We start from the raw sequence: 19970 nt of genomic DNA on the forward strand, positions 1-19970 counted from the left end.
TACAAATGAAATTATGTCAAAGGGTTTTTAAATTTAAAGAATTGCTATATAGTAATAATGCCAAACTCTAGTAGGCCTATTCCTTACTGTGATAATAGTAATAATAAAGATGAAATTACATGTAACAATGGTGCTGATGTCTGCTGTTGTTGTTTTGTTTTGACCTTCACCATTGAGGCTGTTGTTGATGTGTTGTTTTGTTTGTCATGTGTCTTTTTTTCTTGATATATTAAAAAAGAAATTTGTTTCACTTGTTTCTTTATTTTGTTTTACTTTCCTTATTCTGAGGAAGGTATGTTCAGGGGAAAATATAAAAAAGGGAAAGAAACATGGAAATGTGATTCTTCTATAACAGATTGTCATGAGTTGAGTTTTTATAATTTACTGAATTATTTCACTATATACTGTACTTTTCTGTATTTATTTATATGCATTAATTATTCTAAAATATTCTTTATATCTTTATTGGCTCATAAGTACCATACTTCTAAAATGTACTCATGTCCAATTCACGGAACCTTTATCTTGTAGCTTCAGTTGGTTTCAGGGGACTTTATCGCAGACGGACTGTCAAAATGACATAAACACAGTAAGGTGAGTCTCGATTTGTGTTTTATTGCTTGTTAACGGCACCAGTTTCACCACAATACCAATACAGAGCCACCGACACATGATGGCTAAGACGTGAGTGAGCGAACAGTTTTATCTTGTATCAAAGTGACATTGATCAAGGATGGAGAGAGAGGCTAGCGTTAGCTGCTAGCTAACTAGCCCCCGGCTCACATCACATTAGCTGGGGATAAAAACAGGCCTTATTCAGTCATCTTTCAGAGTAGCTATTTTATTTATGCCGCTATATACATTGTGTGTGTCGTGATAAACAGCGCAAATGAACGAGGGTAGTTTACGTAGCAAGTTTAATGTAGCTATCAGAAAGACTGACCGTGGCTTCACCTCTGCCAGTGTTTACTGCTGAGATGCTGACTGTGTGTTTATTGATACAGGAACAGAGACAAACAAACAACAGGGCTGAGCCTTGAACCCTGTCGTTTTTCATTTCTGGTTGCTCTTAGCCATATTAAACTCAAGTATCATCATTGTGTAACGTTACTTTACTCTAATCACCCATTTCATGTATAAATATATTTAGATCTATATCTTTATATCAATTTAATATGCATTTCTTTGCACTATTTGTATTATTTACAAATAACAGAAACACTTGACTTGTGTAAAGACATTACATTTTGTTGGTCATTGTTGCTTTTTATATATACTATTTATATTAGTATATTAGTTTTTTTAGTTTTCCTTGTTTTTAGCTGTATGTTTGTCTATCGTCCTGTACATTTTTCTGTGTGTAAGTACATTGAGAGCAATTTTACACCCGAGTCAAATTCTTTTGTATGTGTACACACGCTGCTTCTTAGATAAGCCAGCCGTAGAGCTGAGGAACAGTGTTAGGTTCAGAGTCTTAATGTAAGCTTACTACTTTCTATTTTAAAAGTTTAAATTACATTTTGAGGTGTGTTGTCATTCCAGCTTTAAAAATTACAGCTTAATGAAGAATAATTGCTCTTAACGCCAAACCAAATATCAAAACATATTGTTGACTTGAAGTTGTATGTAATTTGAGTGTGAACATGTATACAGCATAGTGAAAATATAAAGCAACATATACAATAGAAATACATACACATGTGTATGAAGTAGCAATACAAATGGGGTGATGTGTGTGTGTGTGTGTGTGTGTGTGTGTGTGTGTGTGTGTGTGTGTGTGTGTGTGTGTGTGTGTGTGTGTGTGTGTGTGTGTGTGTGTGTGTGTGTGAGTGTGAGAGAGTGGATGGCTATAAGGTGTTCAGCAGCCTGAGAGTAAGACTTAATTATACATTTTAATTAAGCAGTAAACCATATAACCATTACCATTATGAGCTTAAAAGGCATAACTGATACAATTGTAAATGGTAAATACAGCTTGAATATGAGTTCAGGATAGCATAAAAGATTAAAAGGTGATCAAATATTTGTTGTGGAAAACGTAGGGCAACTGGAAACCTTTTTTTCCTTTCATGTGCGTTATATTTCTGGCCTACCTAAAAGTAGAAATCATTTTTGTTTGAAGAAAATACTGTATAGCTCTCACATAAAATAAAAATGTATTTTGTTGCACATGAATCTGCACAAAAACCCAAACAGATGTAGCCTTGTTACAGACCCCCAAATAGCTGTCCACATCTCAGATATTCTTAATGGTTTAAATATATTCAAATAATGAAGTATATCCAAAATGTCAGTTCAGGCTGATTTTCAGGCCAAATTAGATGTAACCTATGCAATGCTAACCCTAGGCAATAACTATAATGGCGTTTTTCCATTACATGGTACCTGCTCGACTCGGCTCGACTCGGCCACGGTTCCCCGTCCTCCTTTTTCCATTGCAGATTTAGTACCGCCTCATGCGTGAGGCGAGCGCGGCTCGTCGTCATAGCGCCGCCACAGGAAACTGCCGTGACATAACGCGACACACACGCAGAACGTCGAAGGTGTGTTGTTGTTGCCACAGCCAACAGACAAATTTTGTTTCAAAAGAAGCTGGAGGCAGCAAAAAAACCCACAGTTGGCTAAACTATTTATTTAAAAAGGCCGGGTTTGTTCAGGACACCCCCGTCTGTCGCTAGCAGTGATGACGCAATGACTAGTGACGATTCTCTCCGACCAATCAGTAGTCTGCAGGTTTTCACGTCACCTTTTGGTATCACCTCAGCTAGCTTGGAACCTTGACTGAGGTGGTACTAAAAAAAGTATCTGTTAGCAGGTACCAGGGACTTTTTTCTCAATGGAAAACCAAAAAAGGCGAGTCGAGGTGAGTAGAGCAGGTACCATGTAATGGAAAAACAGCATATGAGTGAAACTTGGGATAACAAAATGAACCAAATCAGAACTTGATTCAGTGATTTTGTTCCTTCATCTGCTTTCCTTGGGATGACCACAGTCCCTTTATGATACGTAAGACATAGTTTCAAAAATCATCATTTCATCAGCATCTAATGTGTGCTTTTCTGGCTATTGTTGCCTGTATTTGCTTGACAGCATGTGTGAGTCAACATGAGTTCAGTGGGAAGCTCGATGAGTAACTTGATGATGATGCTCATGTTAGGTCAGAGCTGTATCTGCAGGCAGATGATATCATGGTAAATATGTTGGTGTAGTACTGATCAGTCCTACAGTGGACATTTAAGCAAAGCTGCTACACTTGTATTTTTGCCACTAATGGTTTGTAATTTATAAAAAGTGACAGGTGAGTATAGAATAGATAGAATATTTATTAAAATGTAATGGAGTTTTGGCCCCTTTTATTATCCTGACACACACTCACATAAAGAAACTGCATTGCTAACTATGTCATCTAGGGATTAGTGCAATTTCTCAATCTTATTATTAAAAAATAATTAAAATTGAAACAATGAAACAATTGAGTGGCTCAGCAGTTTCAGTGTAATGTTGGAACTGTTTACCAGCACTAAAGTTCCTGCTGCTATGCAACAGTGGACTGTATGGTCTTACTCGTGTGTGTGTGTGTATAATGCATATAAGTTAATAAACGCCTAAATTGAATCCATAAAGAGCATTGAAGTTAGTGATATCTACGATAATATCTTCCTTTGTATCTCGCAACAAATGATCATCAATAAATCGTGAATAATCAATGAATCGCCTGGCCTGTCTAATTTAATTGCAGTGATGTAATGGTCTTTAAATAATTCATATGTAGAGAAAAGTAAAACAGACTGAGCTGTGGAGGAGAAGAAAATCAATGACGGTGAGAGAGCACACATGAAAAAGAAAGGGGTTTAAAGAGAGAGAGAGAGAGAGACAAAGACAGAGGAGTGGAGAGAATCAGAAGAGACAGGCGGTCAGGCAGATAGATGGGAACCCCACCCAGGCCTGCTTCCTCTCTGCCCGCTCAGACCAGTGATAAACAGCTGAGGAGGAAGTCAAGTATGATTTCATCAGGACATGGGAGGTAGAATGATCGTTTCTGTTTGCTGAGAAGGAATCTGTGAAGCGTCGGCTTCAGTCTAATGAAGATACTGTAGGTGGGTCGGTAGTTTGATGCTTAAAGTTGTTAAACTCGAGGCTTAATTATGTGACTTTTCTCTTGGCAAAGCCTCTATGTAGAGTCCGTTTTATGTATAATTTAATCACCGTATTCTCTCTTTCAGCCGTGCTTCCATTCTTTGTTTTTGTTCGGCATGCTTCCTCTTAACCATTTCCTCTTTCCATCTTCTGTTTGTTATAGCCAAGCCGCAAACCGTCTCCATCTGATGACTTCACAGCCACCTGACGGGCCAAAATTACCAGCCCCTTGAACATCGTAGTCTGTGCATGGGGATTTGACTGTTTTTTCTTGCCCAAACTGTGTGTATCTGGCTAAGTAATGTAGTTTGCCACCCAAATTGGCTCAATTTGGGGGTCCTAGGCTGCTGCCAGTCCTGTTTAGCTCTGGCATTAAGCCGCAGAAGCTTTCCCCCAAGAGAGGTAGTCGACTTTCCCTCCAGAGCTCGAGGCACACCACTGAAAAGGAAGACTGTAACCCTGGATGAAGGCCCTGTCTTGAGGAGGAGAGCAGGACTTGGCTTCAGACAACATTTTGTGAAGACTGCAAGGCTGCTTGGATCTTTCTTACCCCTTTCTTAGCTTGCATTTGACCAGCTGAAAGCCAGTTTGTTTTGTTGGACATGTGGATGCTGCTAACTTGGTTTTTGTGTCCATTTTGGAAAACTATCTAGTTGTGAGACTTGTAGCTCAGGGGCCTGGGCACAGCCATGGAGGGTCTTGAGCAGCTTGACATGGTGGGTGATATCAGCCCGGCTCTTGAGGCCACAGAGGACTTCATCCACTGCATAGATGGGATACAAGGCCAAGGTCCGAGCCGAGCTCAAATAGGGACCCTCCAGCCTTCCAGGAAACCTAAGCAGCTGCAGGAGGTGTCCAATGCGGCGCTGGGGAAGCTGAGCTCCAGCGGCGTGTGGGGCCTGCTGGCCAGAGAGCAGCCAGAGGTGGGGCCTCTAGGCCTGGCCTGGGCCGACAACTTCAGCGTGTTGGGGCTGGGGATGAGCTTGAGGCACGGCAAGAGAAGCCGAGCGCGCTCCACCAATGACCTGGCAGCCCATACCAAGGAGTGCACAAACAACACTGCCAACTCCTCGACCAACTCAGCCTTCAAGAAGGGACACAACCGGTCCAGGTCGGACGTCAACTACCGGCCGTCTGCATACACCGACAACGGCCTACCCACTGTGGACTGCAACACTCTGAAGAACATGATCCTCAACAACCAGCCAGAGGGTGAGTTCACATAGCAGTGGGAGTGTGATATGATGTAGAAAGTGGCTGTTAGGAGTTTGTCAGTCCAAATTTTAGTCTATGATAGAGCTAAAACGATTTTTTTTATCTTTGGGGTTTAGACAGTTGATCAGACGGAAGAAACATTTGTGATATTGGGCGATATGAAATTGAATGGATTTAACAAAACAAGCAATTTGAAGACTTTTGTTCACATCGCCTGTGGAAAATATTTGCTATTAAAGTTAAAAGAAACAGGGAAATCTTTTCACAGTTAGGTCCCTGGATTAGTCTTTATGAAATTGTCATTTCATAGCATTTTTACATACAGGCTACTTACTTCCTCAAATTTTTTTCTGGTGGTGATTATGACGTACCATGTGGTCAGAGCTTATACTGAGTACATGCAGATCCACTATATTACACATATTGACACACTGACCAGAGACATATGGCAGTAAAACGAGACTTTACCCGACACGATTACACTTTGGTGTTTTGTCTTTGGAGCATAATTTGCAGACATCTCAGCGGCAGATATAAATGTCCTCAACTACCATCTGCATCACTTAAGTGAAGTGGGAAATTATACATTTTCTTATTTGGGTGAACTGACCCTTTAATCGCATTAGATTTGCCTAATTAAGCATTTGTGACATGAAGAGCCGTATTTGCTTTGACTCCCTAAAGATGATGTCATGTCCTCTGGTGACCAACAGACCGGTCCCTACCTGTTAGAGACATGCACACCTCCTCCTCTGCTCTGATTGACCGTCCATTCACCATTCTCAGCCTTTGAGAGGCTTTGGAGAACAGAAGTCTGAGACTATTTGTGCTGCAGATTGGGGCGTATGCTGTACTTATGTTGAAGCATCCTCAGAGAAAGCAATAATGATAGAAGATGATGATAACTTGAAATGACACAGCTGTGCTATGACAGTCAGTATTGAGGCAGAGAGCCCAACACACACACACACACACACACACACACACACACACACACACACACACACACACACACACACACACACACACACACACACACACACCCCATTTGTTTGTGTGTTTTGGTCATCTGAAGGCCTAAGGAGATCCTAAGGGATCCTGAGGGATAATAGCCTGTAATCCTGTCAGCAAATGGACTCAAATGAGGCGAGAGAAGAGGCAACCCAATTACCCGGCCCCTGATACTGGCAGGATTATTTAGTATTAGCATATGTGTGAAAAGGCATCAGGCTATTTAGTTTGGCTCGATGTGCATTGAAAGGAGAGAAGTAGGAAAAGGACGGTAATAAGCAGAAGGCAGAGTGATTTTAGCTCTGCCTCGCTATCTTCATTCACATTGAAAGAAAAAAAAGTGGCCTGTTTGCCTATCCATAAGTGACAGCTGGGGATGTTTAGATGGTAAATAGAAATAATGATCATCATTATATGCACAATATTCATGTTTATATGTGACCAAAGAAAAGCTGTATGTGTAGCTTTTTATTAAAGCTCATATTTTGTAACATTGCCCACTGAAATTTAAAGGCGGCGTTCATCTGTTTGTATATTATGATTCTTGTAAATAATTGGTCTATTTTTGGTTGCACATTTCTCAATGCTTTTATATTCATAAAAGTTCAAGGTCCATGCAAGGAAATAGCTTTTAATGTCAGCAGTAAAAAGGTAAGCTTGTGAAAAAAATGGTTAACTCATCACTCAAGTTACTTTATGTGCTAAGGCAGTTATTTAGATGAATTCGCCAATCAACAAAATATAAATCACCATGAATATGCTGAGTGTGCGTGCGTCGTGCGTGCATGCATGTAGTACACAGTAACAGTACGTGTGCAAACAATAGTAATAAAGTAAAGGGAAGTCTCATCTTAGTCGTCCAAAGCAGTTGATTCTCTAATTTTTCCACCAGCCTGTCTGTTTTTTTGCCCCTGCTTCTTTACAATAATAGTAGGTAGACTTATTTTCTGCTTTTGAAATTTCAGTTTGCATCGTCATCATAGTTTTAGCTGCCTAGAGTCAATGTGGGTGATGTGTGTGTGTGTGTGTGTGTGTGTGTGTGTGTGTGTGTGTGTGTGTGTGTGTGTGTGTGTGTGTGTGTGTGTGTGTGTGTGTGTGTGTGTGTGTGTGTGTGTGTGTGTGTGTGTGTGTGTGTCCGGTGTCTGTGTGTGTGGTCCGGTGTCTGTGTGTGTGTGTGTGTCCGGTGTGTGTGTGTGTGTGTCCGGTGTCCGTGTGTGTGTGTGTCCGTGTGTGTGTGTGTGTGTCTGTGTGTAGCCTCCTTCTGCGGTCTATTTGTACATTTGTATCCAGGAAACGTGGGAGTCTGTTTGATTGTAAAACGGCATATAATATTTAGATTTTCTCCCTTATCAGTGGGTAAGGTTGCTTATTTAAGGTCTTGATTGACTTGAGGGCAGCAGTACTGGTTAGTTTGCAGCCCTGAGGGAAAAGTGTTAATTCTGGTTGAAGGCTTGTATGTGTATATTGGACTATTACCAAAGTGTGATGTCAAAACCTACCAGGTGGAGATGAAGGCTAATTGAACAGAGCAGTTTTCCTCGCCACAATGCCTAATTCTCATCTCAACCTTCCCAAGCGTGAAGACTGCCAATCAGCCAGTCTTGATTCCAGCTAAAAACTTATTTGCATATTCATTTGTTCCTTTAGCAAAAAGGTTTGTTAACATGCAAAGTCCGAGACCTGGAGTGACACCATGTCTGCTGCTGTTTTGATAAGATTGATGAGGCACTTGACTCGCCACCGGAGCTCTGAAGGATTTAGCGTTTTCCTTTTCCCTCCTTGAGTGATTTAGTATGTTACAGAAACAAAATGCAATATCTGCCAATTAGACTGCTCCTAGTGGGGGTTTAATAAGTTTGTGGGATTTGTTTAGGGGATGACGATTTTTGTTATTTTTAAGAAAACCTGTCTACCCATTAAAAGATGTCTAGATATTAAGGTTAAAACTGGGCTAAATTAGACTGTAAAGTTTTGACTTATTTTTTAAATGTCTAGGTTACATATAACCATTATTTAACTGCATTTCAGTAGTCACTATTTCAGTGTGAAGCAGGTCTTAACTGCATGTTGAAATATAGTAGATGAAATACTGTCATAATAATGAATTGTATATGGTCTTCTTGCAAATTATCAAATTCGTTGACTTGCAGACAGCTTATAGAATATGTCCCAGTTTATGAGTCCTTGCTGCCCAATCTTAAGTCCTAAAGATTCATGTGTTTTTCACCAATTTCATATATTTCACATATAGCTTGTGGTTTTTGCTGGCCTGCTCTGTGTAACCAGTGCTTCTCTCTCTTACTCTTTTTTTAGTGGACAGGAATAGCCAAAGTAGGGATTGGGCGTGGCTCCGGTCTTCAGATTAAGAAAGTGGGCCCAGTGGCCTCCTTAACAATACTGTGTCTTCCTTCCCTGGTGACAAGGAACATTTTAGGAGAAGCACCCACACATGGCTATCTCTTACCAAAATACCAACACTTATGTCAGAGCCGCAAGCCCCCGATAAGTTACCTTGTGTAGGAAACGGGCCCATCTAGATTAAGGTTTTCTGAGATCAAGTAGTGGTGTAAGGATTTAGGCGAACTGGGTGAAAAAGCTGCGTAATTCAAACCAAGAGGACAAATGATGCAGTTCATTGCAATAGATTCAGTCTTGATGTCCAAAAAAATGTGACTTGCAGTGAACCCAAGTGTTCTCTTAAGTCCAAGCAATAGATGCACTTTTTTAAAGGAATATGCCATGGAAAATGTCTTTTTGTATCTTGCTGCTTCACGTAGCTTGGATTCACAGCAGTTAAAGTGGATTCCAATGGAGACCCAGCGTCATGGCAAAAAGCATAAAAATGTCTATATAATTTCTCACATTACCTCTGCAGCATAATACAATTTTAAAATATTCCAAACACTCATAGTTTCTTCACAACAGGCCTAAATACACAAATTCTGTTGAGTGCTATTGTCTCGGCGTTGCCCTGAAGCTCTACTGGAAACACTTGGCCAGTATCTCAGTGTCTCTTATGCTGTCAAATTCAATTTCTTAAGTATATGTTATGTAACCAATTCCATTTCCACATGGATAAAAAAATATGTCAAGAAACCATCAGAAGATGCATGATTGCACAGAAGGATAAAATATGTACTAATACCATTAGCAATTATCCTGTATGTGGTTATCCTGAACACACACACCTTACTCATCTGTGTCTCATTTCTCCCTATTTCCCATCCTCCTCTGCATTTCTGTCCAGCTGATAAAAGCAGCAGTAGCAGTGTTTTGAAGCAGGGTGCGATGGAGCAGCGTGAGGGGCCTCGGGGCCGCTGGACACCTTGCCATGTCGAGCTGACACCCTGTGAGCTCCGGCTGTACACTCTGGACAGCAGCGCCAACCGCCAGCTGGGCACCGCCTACTCTCTGTCACACTGCCAGAGCATCATCTTTCCAGCACCCTGCAGCCAGCCCGGCCAGATCACCCAGCCTGCCGATCAACGCACGCTCCAGGCTTTGTTCTTCAACAGCACGCGTCTCCAGCTGAGGGCAGCCAACCAATGGGAGGCCATGGAGTGGAGACGACTGATGTGGGAGAAGGTGCAGGCAGTCAGACCTGGGAGAAAGGAGAACCACCAGCGTAAACCCGGAGTGGAAAAGCAACAGGTTGTCAAGTTTCCTGCACCCATGTCACCGTCCTCGTCGCCCTCTCCGTCAGGGCTTGACACCCGGCCTGATGGGGACAGCAACACCCCCACCTCAGCAGAGGCGTCAATCTCTCTCCAGTCTAATTCTTTCATCCTTAGCAGACCCACCACCCTGCCACTGTTCACCCAACGCTGCCAGGACGTCCTCAAAGCTAGTCTGCTCCACCAGCTGAAGGATCAGAACAACTGGCGGCCCTTCAACTTCATCCTGACCAGATCTGCTCTCAGGGCCTTCCCTACCGAGGGCCGTGGGTCTGTGTCCCAGCCTGTTCTTCAGTACTCCCTAGCCTCCTGCTTGGCCGTGCGGCATGATCAGGAGCCAGAGAACAGAGAGCCGTGGACAGAAAGAGGGGACTGCTTCCAGGTAGTTTTTCCCAAAGAGGTACTCAGACTTCGGGCGGACGATCAGCTCAAGGCCCAGGAATGGGTGAAGGCCCTGCGGGACGCCGTCGGAGCGCAGAGGCCTACCCAAGAAGAAGGGGGAAAGTCAGGGGAAGGAGCTTCAGCCCTCCAGGGAGTGCTGTTGAGATCAAAACCACCCAGGGAGAGGAGACAGCGGGAGGCCCAGAGAGCCAAGCGGCAGTCCGTCACTACCAGTTTTCTCAGTATTCTCACCTGTCTGGCTGTGGAGAAGGGACTGACTGCTCAGAGCTTCAGGTGTGCAGGTAAATGACACACACACACACACACACACACACACACACACACACACACACACACACACACACACACACACACACACACACACACACACACACACACACACACACACACACACACACACACACACACACTATTTTGTGTCTGTGGTGCTTCCACACGCATACAAACTTGAAAAAAAAACAAAACATCCATGCTGTTTTGAGTGAGATACGGGTTTCTGAGTGTATCCTGCCTTCAGTCTCCGGGTGAACTGGTAAGAATCGGCAGGGCCGTCTACGTCATCGGCCGAAACATTTGGTGTGTGCTAACCACTTTAGCTAATACCACATCAGCTAGCTGTTTCTCAAACTTCGGTCAGTACAAGGCTGGATTAGCTGGGAGACTTCTTCTAAACGAGGGCACACTTCCAACTTTAAGTGGAATACCTGCAGACGAGGGACATGTAAGTAGTTCTATAGTGTTGTCTAGCTAGTAGTCCTTACATAGCTACTGCGCATGTGCGTCTCCCAACAAAGATGGGATAGAAGTGTGATGCCTCACTCTGTAGCTAAAATAGAGAGCTCAACACACAGTGTAAAAGAGGAGCTGCAGCAATGTGCATTACAACAAAAATATGGTGTTATTGAAAATTAAACCATGTAAACCTATTCTGGTACAACCTCAAAATACAATTATGAACCTGAAAATGAGCATAATATGGGCGCTTTAACTCCTTATTCAAAGGGATTGTTTGGATTTGTTTAAAGGGGTTATATAATGATTATATAGGGTATTTCACACTGTTCCTTAAGGTCTCCTAATGGGGTATGTAACATTGGTTGGGCTGAAAATGTCCCAGGTGTTATTCTTTTGGCCCTTATGCATCCCTGTGGAATGTCTCTATTTGGAACGACAACTTTTCTTCCAAATATGGTATGCTCATGAATATTTAGATGAGCTGCGCGCTGATTGGTTGAGCGAACTACATACACATACATTGGAGACAAGACAGCAGGTCTCCTATTTCAGACACTGCAACGTTATACATTGTCTGCTATTTCGTTATTAAATTCACTTCTGAGACTTTTTTATGCGAGAAATCAACTATATAAAGCTCAAATATGGGCCGTTTTACGAAAATGTATGGCTAATTGCAAATTTGGTAAGATGTGTCTGACTTCAGGAGCTCCACACAGTCTGCCCCTGCTGGGCTCCATACCCAGGGAAAAGTCACTGTTTCTGGGTTACTGGACTACCGGGGCTCTAAAAGGTATACCACTAAAAAGGTTCAAAATATCCGCACACTTCAACGGTTGCATAATGAGGGTCCCTACATGTTAACCGCAGCATTGAGAAAAAGATTGAAGAAAGATAGATTATAAAGACAGTCGTGTTCTCGTATACAGGCGGCCGCCGTCTTGGGAGCTACTGTCTTTATAAACTATCTTTTTAATAAACTGTACACTTACAATGTTCTCAATGCTTCGGTTAACATTTAGGGACCCTCATTATACTACCGTTGAATTGTGGTGATATTTGAGCCTTTTTAGTGGTATGAATGGCGATTTGTTTTTACTTTCCCTGTGCCCCGAATACTAGCGTTGTAAGTTAATCAGCGGTCCGCGCTAGCTTCAAGCTACAAACTCATTCGATTAGCATGAAAACGTTTCCCAGAGAGCGATCGAGTGGGTACACATCACTGTTATAAAGGTTAGTTTTGCGCCGGAATTGTCCTTAAGATGATTAAAGGCAAGACGGAGGCTCAGCGTTTTGTTAATTGCTAAAAATATAAGCAGGAGAATGTTATCATTGCAAAGTGTTCAGGCTAATGTCTTGTGTTTATTATACTTATGGATAAGCTGTTTGATTTATAATTATTAGATTATTTTCAAATTTCACTTACCCTGCTGTGCATGAACATAGCTTCCCATTGATGGTGCTTCCACACGCATACAAACTTTTCCCATTTGTTTCCCATTTGAATGGTCCGCGTATGAGGCGGCTCACATTATGGCATGACCTATAGGCTTTAGCTTCAATTTTGATGAAAATTATTCTCTAATGGGTTGCATATTATGTCGTGGATATATCCCTCAAATGCATACTGCAGTCCCCTTTGTCTTGCTCTCTCAGATATTTCAACTGTTTGCCAAAAATGACTAATTATCTCCTTGGGAATGTCTGACACCGGTGCATACATACTTTAATAGACGTGCCAGGCACGAAAGCTTGTCAGGCGTGAATTTAGTGATAAAATAGCAGATAAACAATGTATACAATTTCTGAGATCTGCGTGAACTATTCAGAAGACTACCTGATCTCAGATCAGTGGTGTAGCCTACGTAAATGTAGGGGCGTGACAAAGATAGAGACTAGAGCCAAATAAGGAGGAGCCACCGAGTAGACGTCAACTCGGTGGTTCGTTGAGATTTGCCCGTTTTCAGAGGCAGTTTCAAATAGTGAGATTTGCAGAGGAAAGAGGTGTCAATGAGATTTAGAGGTTCTATGTATGTCCAGTTTACCCACCAAACTGTCGTTATTCAAATATGACAAGGTAAAATCGGTTTTGCATTCTATCACCCCTTTAAAGTGGGGTTGTATGAGGTACTTATCCATAGTCAGTGTAAAAAATGTGTTATAGCAACCTAAAAAAGGCCCACCTTAAAAGATCAACATCGATTTAAGTGTATGCTATATTTAGAATATTTTAACAATTCAATCTTGCTGTCAAACATCCCTGTGGGGGGGGGGGAAACTGGAGCCGTTATCTATGCTCTTGTCAAAGGCACTCCATTTATAAAACCCCTAATTTTACCTTGCAGAACATGCGAGTTGCTGGTCTAACGCTGCCTCTATTGGTTAGTTTGTAAGTTTTCTTAGTTCCTAACCCTTTTGAAACACAGAAGTCACACAATAAACAAAGGACTGTCTGACGACAAGGTAAAGCGGTGTATTTATTCTAAATATAGTATACACTTTTATATATTTATATATTTATATATATATATATATAGTGTACACTTTTTTTTTTTTTTGGTGGCTAAAATACGTTTTGCTGTTGCCCCCCACCCACAGCAGTATTTTCCTTTGCCTCCGTGTCGGTACTCCTGCCTGCTTCTCCAAACTGGGGGCGTGCCGACTGCCAATTACTGTAGGTAATACAATGACTAGGATAAAAAAGCTGGACTATCTTATTTAATATGAAGCCAAAAAGGGTGGGTTGAAGTGTTTGTATTATTTTCATCCTGTTGAACAGATACTGTATATGAAAGATGCTGCCTCTTTAAATGCATCTACCTATTCGATTTTGGGTGTTTCTTAGTATTTAGACCCTTTTTCATGTCCTGAACCATTACAGCCTCTTTCCCTCCTTTTGTTATCACCCCTGTTAGTTTCCATACCAGGCCCTTGGACAGCCCCATAAATGGCAGGCAGTGCTTTTGCTCTCCCTGGGTGTGAAATGTGGGCTCTCTTTTTTTTTTTTTTTTTTTTTTTTTTTTTTTTTTTTTTTTTTTTTTTTTTTTTTCTCTCTCTCTTCTCTCTCTAGGAGGGCTTTGAATAATCACCGCTCACCTCCCTTTTTTATTTGTAACAACTGGCTTATTAATGCAGGGGCTGTTTGAAAGGCCAGCTGAAACAGGAACAAGGACAGAGGCCGTCTGGGGGCAACTGATGATAATTGGTAGGCTTAAAGCACGGGAGGAGAGGAAAAATGGATGAATGAATGAATGAGAACGAATGAAAGCGGCCTGGGGATGCTACAGTGGTCAGGCTTGATCGTAGTTGTTTGATTGAAGGGTTTCTGGGTAAAGCTGGGTGGGAGGGACAGCTGGATATGTCCATTTTCTATACAGAGCACACCTTTGCTCACTCAATCCGTTTATTTCTCTCCTTTTCCTCCCTTTCTTTCTTTTTCCTTTCAACAGTTCATTCAGACCCACAGCTTTTCCCTCTTTTTGTCTCCCTTTCTTCCTCTGTCCCTGCTCTCATTTATTTGACTGTATCCCTTCTTAGTCTCCTGCAGTGTCAAAAGTCTTTTACACCCTTTCAATTCAAGGCCTAAAATTGCACTAAGTCTACTAGTTATTGTTGGACTTCTTGTGTCTATAAATCTATAATTTCATTTTTGTGGGGTTTTTTTCAGTTGGAAAATTGGTCTTTAAATTTCATTTTCACCAGCATTAAAATAAGAATCTAAAATGTAACTGTAGACAACCTATCTCCCTCTTTACTGTTTTTCTATCCAGGAGTGAGTGGATTGAAAGAAAAGTTTTGCTGATATTTTGGGTCAGTGATACATTTGCAGTAAAACTTAATATACCTGCTAGTCATTGCTAAAATTATTAGTTAATTGTTTATGTATCAATCGAAAGTGCCAAACATTTGCTGATTCCAGCTGCTCGATACTATTGTAAATTAAATATCTTTTTGGTTTATTTGACATCAACTTGAGCTCTGGAACTCTTATCACGGCAATTTTGTCTATTTTCTTACATATTTTATTTATTGATGGAATATTTATTAGAAAATAATCAACATATTTATTGATGACAAAAATAATCGTTGGCTGCAGCCCTACTGGTTTGTCACTGTCACCCGCCTGTTATGATTCAGTTTGTTACACTATTTATTGTACAATGATTATTACTGTCATTTTTAAACATATAGCTATATATTGATAAGCTGTTTTTGAAGATTTGAATCTTCAGTAGGAACCAATGGGCTTGGGGCTGAGTGCCACAGACAGGGTTGGGAAGTATTTTAGAGACAGACTACGGTTTCTTTTTTTGCCATACTTTGTTCAACTGAATCCAACCTAAAATTTAATTTTACGTGTATCGCAGACTTGAGTGCTGAAACCATTAAGTTGATAAACCAAGTAGTTGATTTGTTTGTTTTGGGCTTTTCATGGGATTTGTTGAGACTTTGAAAAGTACAATAATGTCAGCCTTATTTTTAAACTTGGCACAATATTCAGGTCAGTAAGTGAATGGATCTAGACTTGATGCTTTGATTGTTATTGTCTATTATTGATCAATATTTGCAGAATAGAACCACTATGCAAAGTGTGGCATGGGTGTTAAGGCCGTAGATAGCCAGTTAATACTTCCATCGGCCCTCAAAACCCCATAAGACTAATTCATCAAAAACATGAATCTTCTGTTGTTTACCTGAATGCATATCGGATTATTCATATATGAAGCCACTAATCTAAACGAGATCTTTTGATGTTCAGTATCCTACTTCCTACTTTCTTTTCCACAGGTTTCTCTTTGAACTTGTTTCAAGTCTGCCCTCTGCATATGCATACTACGTCCCATCCATACATATCAAGAGATTGGTTATTTAACATCAAAATGTAAAATGTATTCAACTAATTACAGATGAGATTTGCTGCTTTTTCTTTTTTCCTTTTGAAGGAAACGGTTAGTGTTCGTTTGAAGAGCATGTATCCCCATCACCCCTCATCTCACACACACACACACACACACACACACACACACACACACACACACACACACACACACACACACACACACACACACACACACACACACACACACACACACAGTGCAAAGTGTGTCCTCAGGTTTGGTGACCCCTATCGTTGCATTGGAGCACATTCTCAGGCCCCCAGGCTTTGGGTGAAGTGGAAATCAGTAGATATGAGGGAATTGAGGAAGTAGGAGGTGGTCTCACATCAAAAGATAGACAGTCTCTCTCTCTCTCTCTCTCTCTCTCTCTCTCTCTCTCTCTCTCCTCCCCTCGCTGTCTTAGTCATAGTACTCTCCATTTGTGCACATTTTTTTTGGTGTTTGGTCGGTGTAAATGAGACACATCAAAGCTTAAGATTCTCTCGTCTTTTCAGTTTTAATTCACACACACACACACACACACACACACACACACACACACACACACACACACACACACACACACACACACACACACACACACACACACACACACACATACACACACTCAGAGGTGTGGTGGTTTAAAACCAGCGGCGGGCAGATGAAAGCGCAAGCCCCTTTTTTGCCCTGATGCCATCTCTCTCTCTTTCTGTGTCTCTCTCTCTCTCTCTCTCTCTCTCTCTCCACCCTACACTCACCCCCGGGCAGGACAAAGTGACCCTCTCTCACTACAGAGAGCCGCGGTACAATCGGTAGACCTTTGAGCTACCTTTGAATTCCCATTCATCTTTTCCCTCTGTCCCGCTTTCTCTCCTCCCAGAAAGACCCATAATAGATCAGACGAGTAGAGAAAGCAGTTGTTTCTATGTGCTGATAATAGAGGAAGTAGTTAACAGCAGAAAGTAATAATAGTACACTAAAATTATTCATGAGGGCTGGAGTAGTTGTGTATCAGTTGAAAATTGAAAAATAAAAAGTAGTGGTTGCAGTTCAATGTTTATTTCTGAGGTCATAGTTAAAGGGGGTGTCGGAGTGGACTACATTATATTGAGAGTTGTTTTTAATTTTTTGTCTTTTCCATTTACATACGTGGGCAGAGCAGTTGCATTGGACTGCTTTAGACTATACAGGTATACCTAATAAAGAGGACACTTGGTGTTTATATACTTTATTTCCTTGTACTTCTTATACGTATAAACTTATATACTTTGTATATGCACTTACAGTATATACTTGATGTATTAACACACTTGCTTAATAGAGGGCACATATAGGGCCCTATCTTGCACCCGGCGCAGTGCAGCGCAAAGCCTGATGCAAGTGTCTTAGACCGACAAAGTTGTCATTTTCCCGTCCAGCGCCCACGTCGTTTAAATAGCAAATGCACCTGCGCCCATCTGTGCGCATCATGGGCGTGCTGATCTTACAGGGAGGTGTGTTCAGGTGTATTCTTGGCTTATGATTGCTCCATTGACCAACAAAAACTTGGTCTAAAGTCAATAATGCAGCATTTCATTATTTTAACAGCGCATTAGTAAAATAATGCACCTTTTGAGATTGTTTTACTGCTTGTTAAGGTTTTGGTCATTTGATTGGTCATCAAATGTATATTCTTGGTGTTATTTTATCTTCTTCCGTAGTCCCACATGCATAATCTGTTGAGGCTTTACTGCCCTTTTTTCCCTCCTGAACAGAGCTCATTATAGACTCCCTCAGCTTTGATAGAAGTACATTTACAGGATCTCTGTGTGTGGGTACGTGTGGGTGTGTTCTCTTCTTGTCTCATGATATAGAATTTGAGGTTAAGGTTAAAGGTTGTTATTTAGTTTGCAAATGTTTTCAGGCTACAGATGTATGTGTCTTTGTTCCTCTGGTCCCAACAGCAGCAGACCAAAATCAAGGCCACAGTTGGCCAGAAAGCCTGTCTGGTGGTCAGCTATTTCCTCGAAGTGACACAGTGTTTCTCTGACTGTTGACCATCCCCTCTGCCTGCTGGCTCCCAACCAGTGGACTGTGGTTGTTTTTGAAAGAGTATCCACCCCAACAACAGCATGAACTCACTGCTGTAATTAGCCTACAGAGTTACACACATGTATTCGATCACGGGTCCTTCAATGAGATAAGACTTTGTTGACTTTTTTTCATGTTATCCACAAGCTATAATTTTATCCAAAGGAAAAAAAACAAATATTCATTGTTTAAACGTTTTTGAAAGGGATGAAAATGGATGATTTATAGATTGCTGCCACGTTTGGTTTTAGTAAAGTGTTTTAGGGATACAGTGAAAATGGCAGAAAGTATCGCAATCAGAATGCAATCGGAACAGCCAGCCCAGACCACATCTGGAGGTGGTCCGACTCACACTGTGATCAAATGTCTGACGGATATAAAAGCAGTTTGTACAGTTTAGCCACATTCTTCAAGAAAGAAAAATATTCAAGTTAAAAGGAAACCTAACTCAAGCTGGCCTTCAAAAAGTTCCAGACAACCCTGTCCTTGGCAAAGGGAAAGTAAGTAGAGCCCATAGAGAGACCAATATGATGTGCAAGACGAGCATGTGACTGAAAGGGGCTGCTGAGTTTGCACACTGTAGCGTACCTTGCATAGCTTCCCTTGGCCTGGGACACATCATGTTTATAGACAAGTCTCCAGATCTTCCCTTGGCCTGGGACACATCATGTTTATAGACAAGTCTCCAGATAAATATGACTCTTATTATACCAAGTGTAATAAGGTTTATAGGCTTGTGATCCAGTGTCCATACGAGCTGGACATTTTTTATTTGAAAATAAACTTGCCAGTTCTCGCCGTAGGATAAACTATGTAAAATAGATGCTGTGTATTTTACACATTTTACAAATATTACCTGAACCATGTCTTTATACTTATCGACCGCCATTAAAATCAATACCGATATATTTCTAATAAGATTAGCCAATTTACCAACCTAGCTGATTTATTGGTCAGTCTGCATTGGTTAAGCAGTATACTGTTATATTCAATAAATATGGATGGCCAAAACTACAAAAATAAAAACCCAAATTGTAATTAACCGGAATTACCATTGTGGTTTTGGACTACTGCACGTACAAATCAAACAATTTACTTCATTTTAATTCACTTTCAACAAAGGATAAATCAATAATCTACAGTATAAATAAATCAACAGGTTAATTGATAGTTGGGGCATTCCTTTCGATCTGTATGATGTTTTTTCCCTACATGGTAGAGTGTGTCAGAACGTGGATTGATTCAACAAAATGAGCCACAATTTGGGAAACAGGCCCTCAAAGGTAACCCATATTGGACAACCACACCTCTTAAAGACACAGAAATTGGAGTTTAAACTTTTTTGTAAATTAAGATTTAAAGAAGACCTATTCAAATGTTTAGGTTCATACTTGTACTTTGGGTTTCTACTAGAACATGTTTACGTGCTTCAGTGTTAAAAAAGATGATTTTTCCTATAGACCTTTTCCACAGCAGACATGATGACATGTCATAGGAAATGGACAGGTGTATTCAAAACCATTAATGATGGCTGCATACCACTTAGGAGAGGCCCTGGTATTGTGCATGCTGACTCACTGAAATAGCTTACTGGGACACTTGATGGAATTGAGCCATCGTTAAGGTTATCAATTTCAGCTGTGCTTTTCCTACTAGGACAAGGCAAGGCAGCTTTATTCAGTCCCTCCAGGATTTTTCTTTTTTTGAGATTGTTGCAGCCCAAAATGCCTGATTTCGCAGGAGCTTTTGTAAAAAATTGCAATTAAAGTTGCGATGTCTTTTGTATGTTTGTTGCAATGAAGGGAGACCGTGAAAGTTGCAAAAAAGTTGCGTTTTGTTTTTGTAT

At 41.0% G+C, this 19970-nt stretch overlaps 1 protein-coding gene across 1 annotated transcript in view; it reads left to right on the forward strand.

Annotated features, from left to right (window-relative positions):
• The first annotated feature begins 518 nt into the window (after positions 1 to 518).
• The window catches only part of plekhm3 (pleckstrin homology domain containing, family M, member 3), a 35063-nt gene continuing 15611 nt past the window's right edge, over positions 519 to 19970 (forward strand). Inside the window, exons 1-3 of the mRNA XM_039818162.1 lie at positions 519 to 594; positions 4301 to 5349; positions 9611 to 10720. Coding sequence (XP_039674096.1) covers positions 4827 to 5349; positions 9611 to 10720 — 1633 coding nt within the window. The 5' untranslated portion in view covers positions 519 to 594; positions 4301 to 4826. The remainder of the gene's footprint in view (positions 595 to 4300; positions 5350 to 9610; positions 10721 to 19970) is intronic.

This window comes from Perca fluviatilis, chromosome 12, assembly GCF_010015445.1.
Source record: "Perca fluviatilis chromosome 12, GENO_Pfluv_1.0, whole genome shotgun sequence".
Taxonomy (NCBI): domain Eukaryota; kingdom Metazoa; phylum Chordata; class Actinopteri; order Perciformes; family Percidae; genus Perca; species Perca fluviatilis.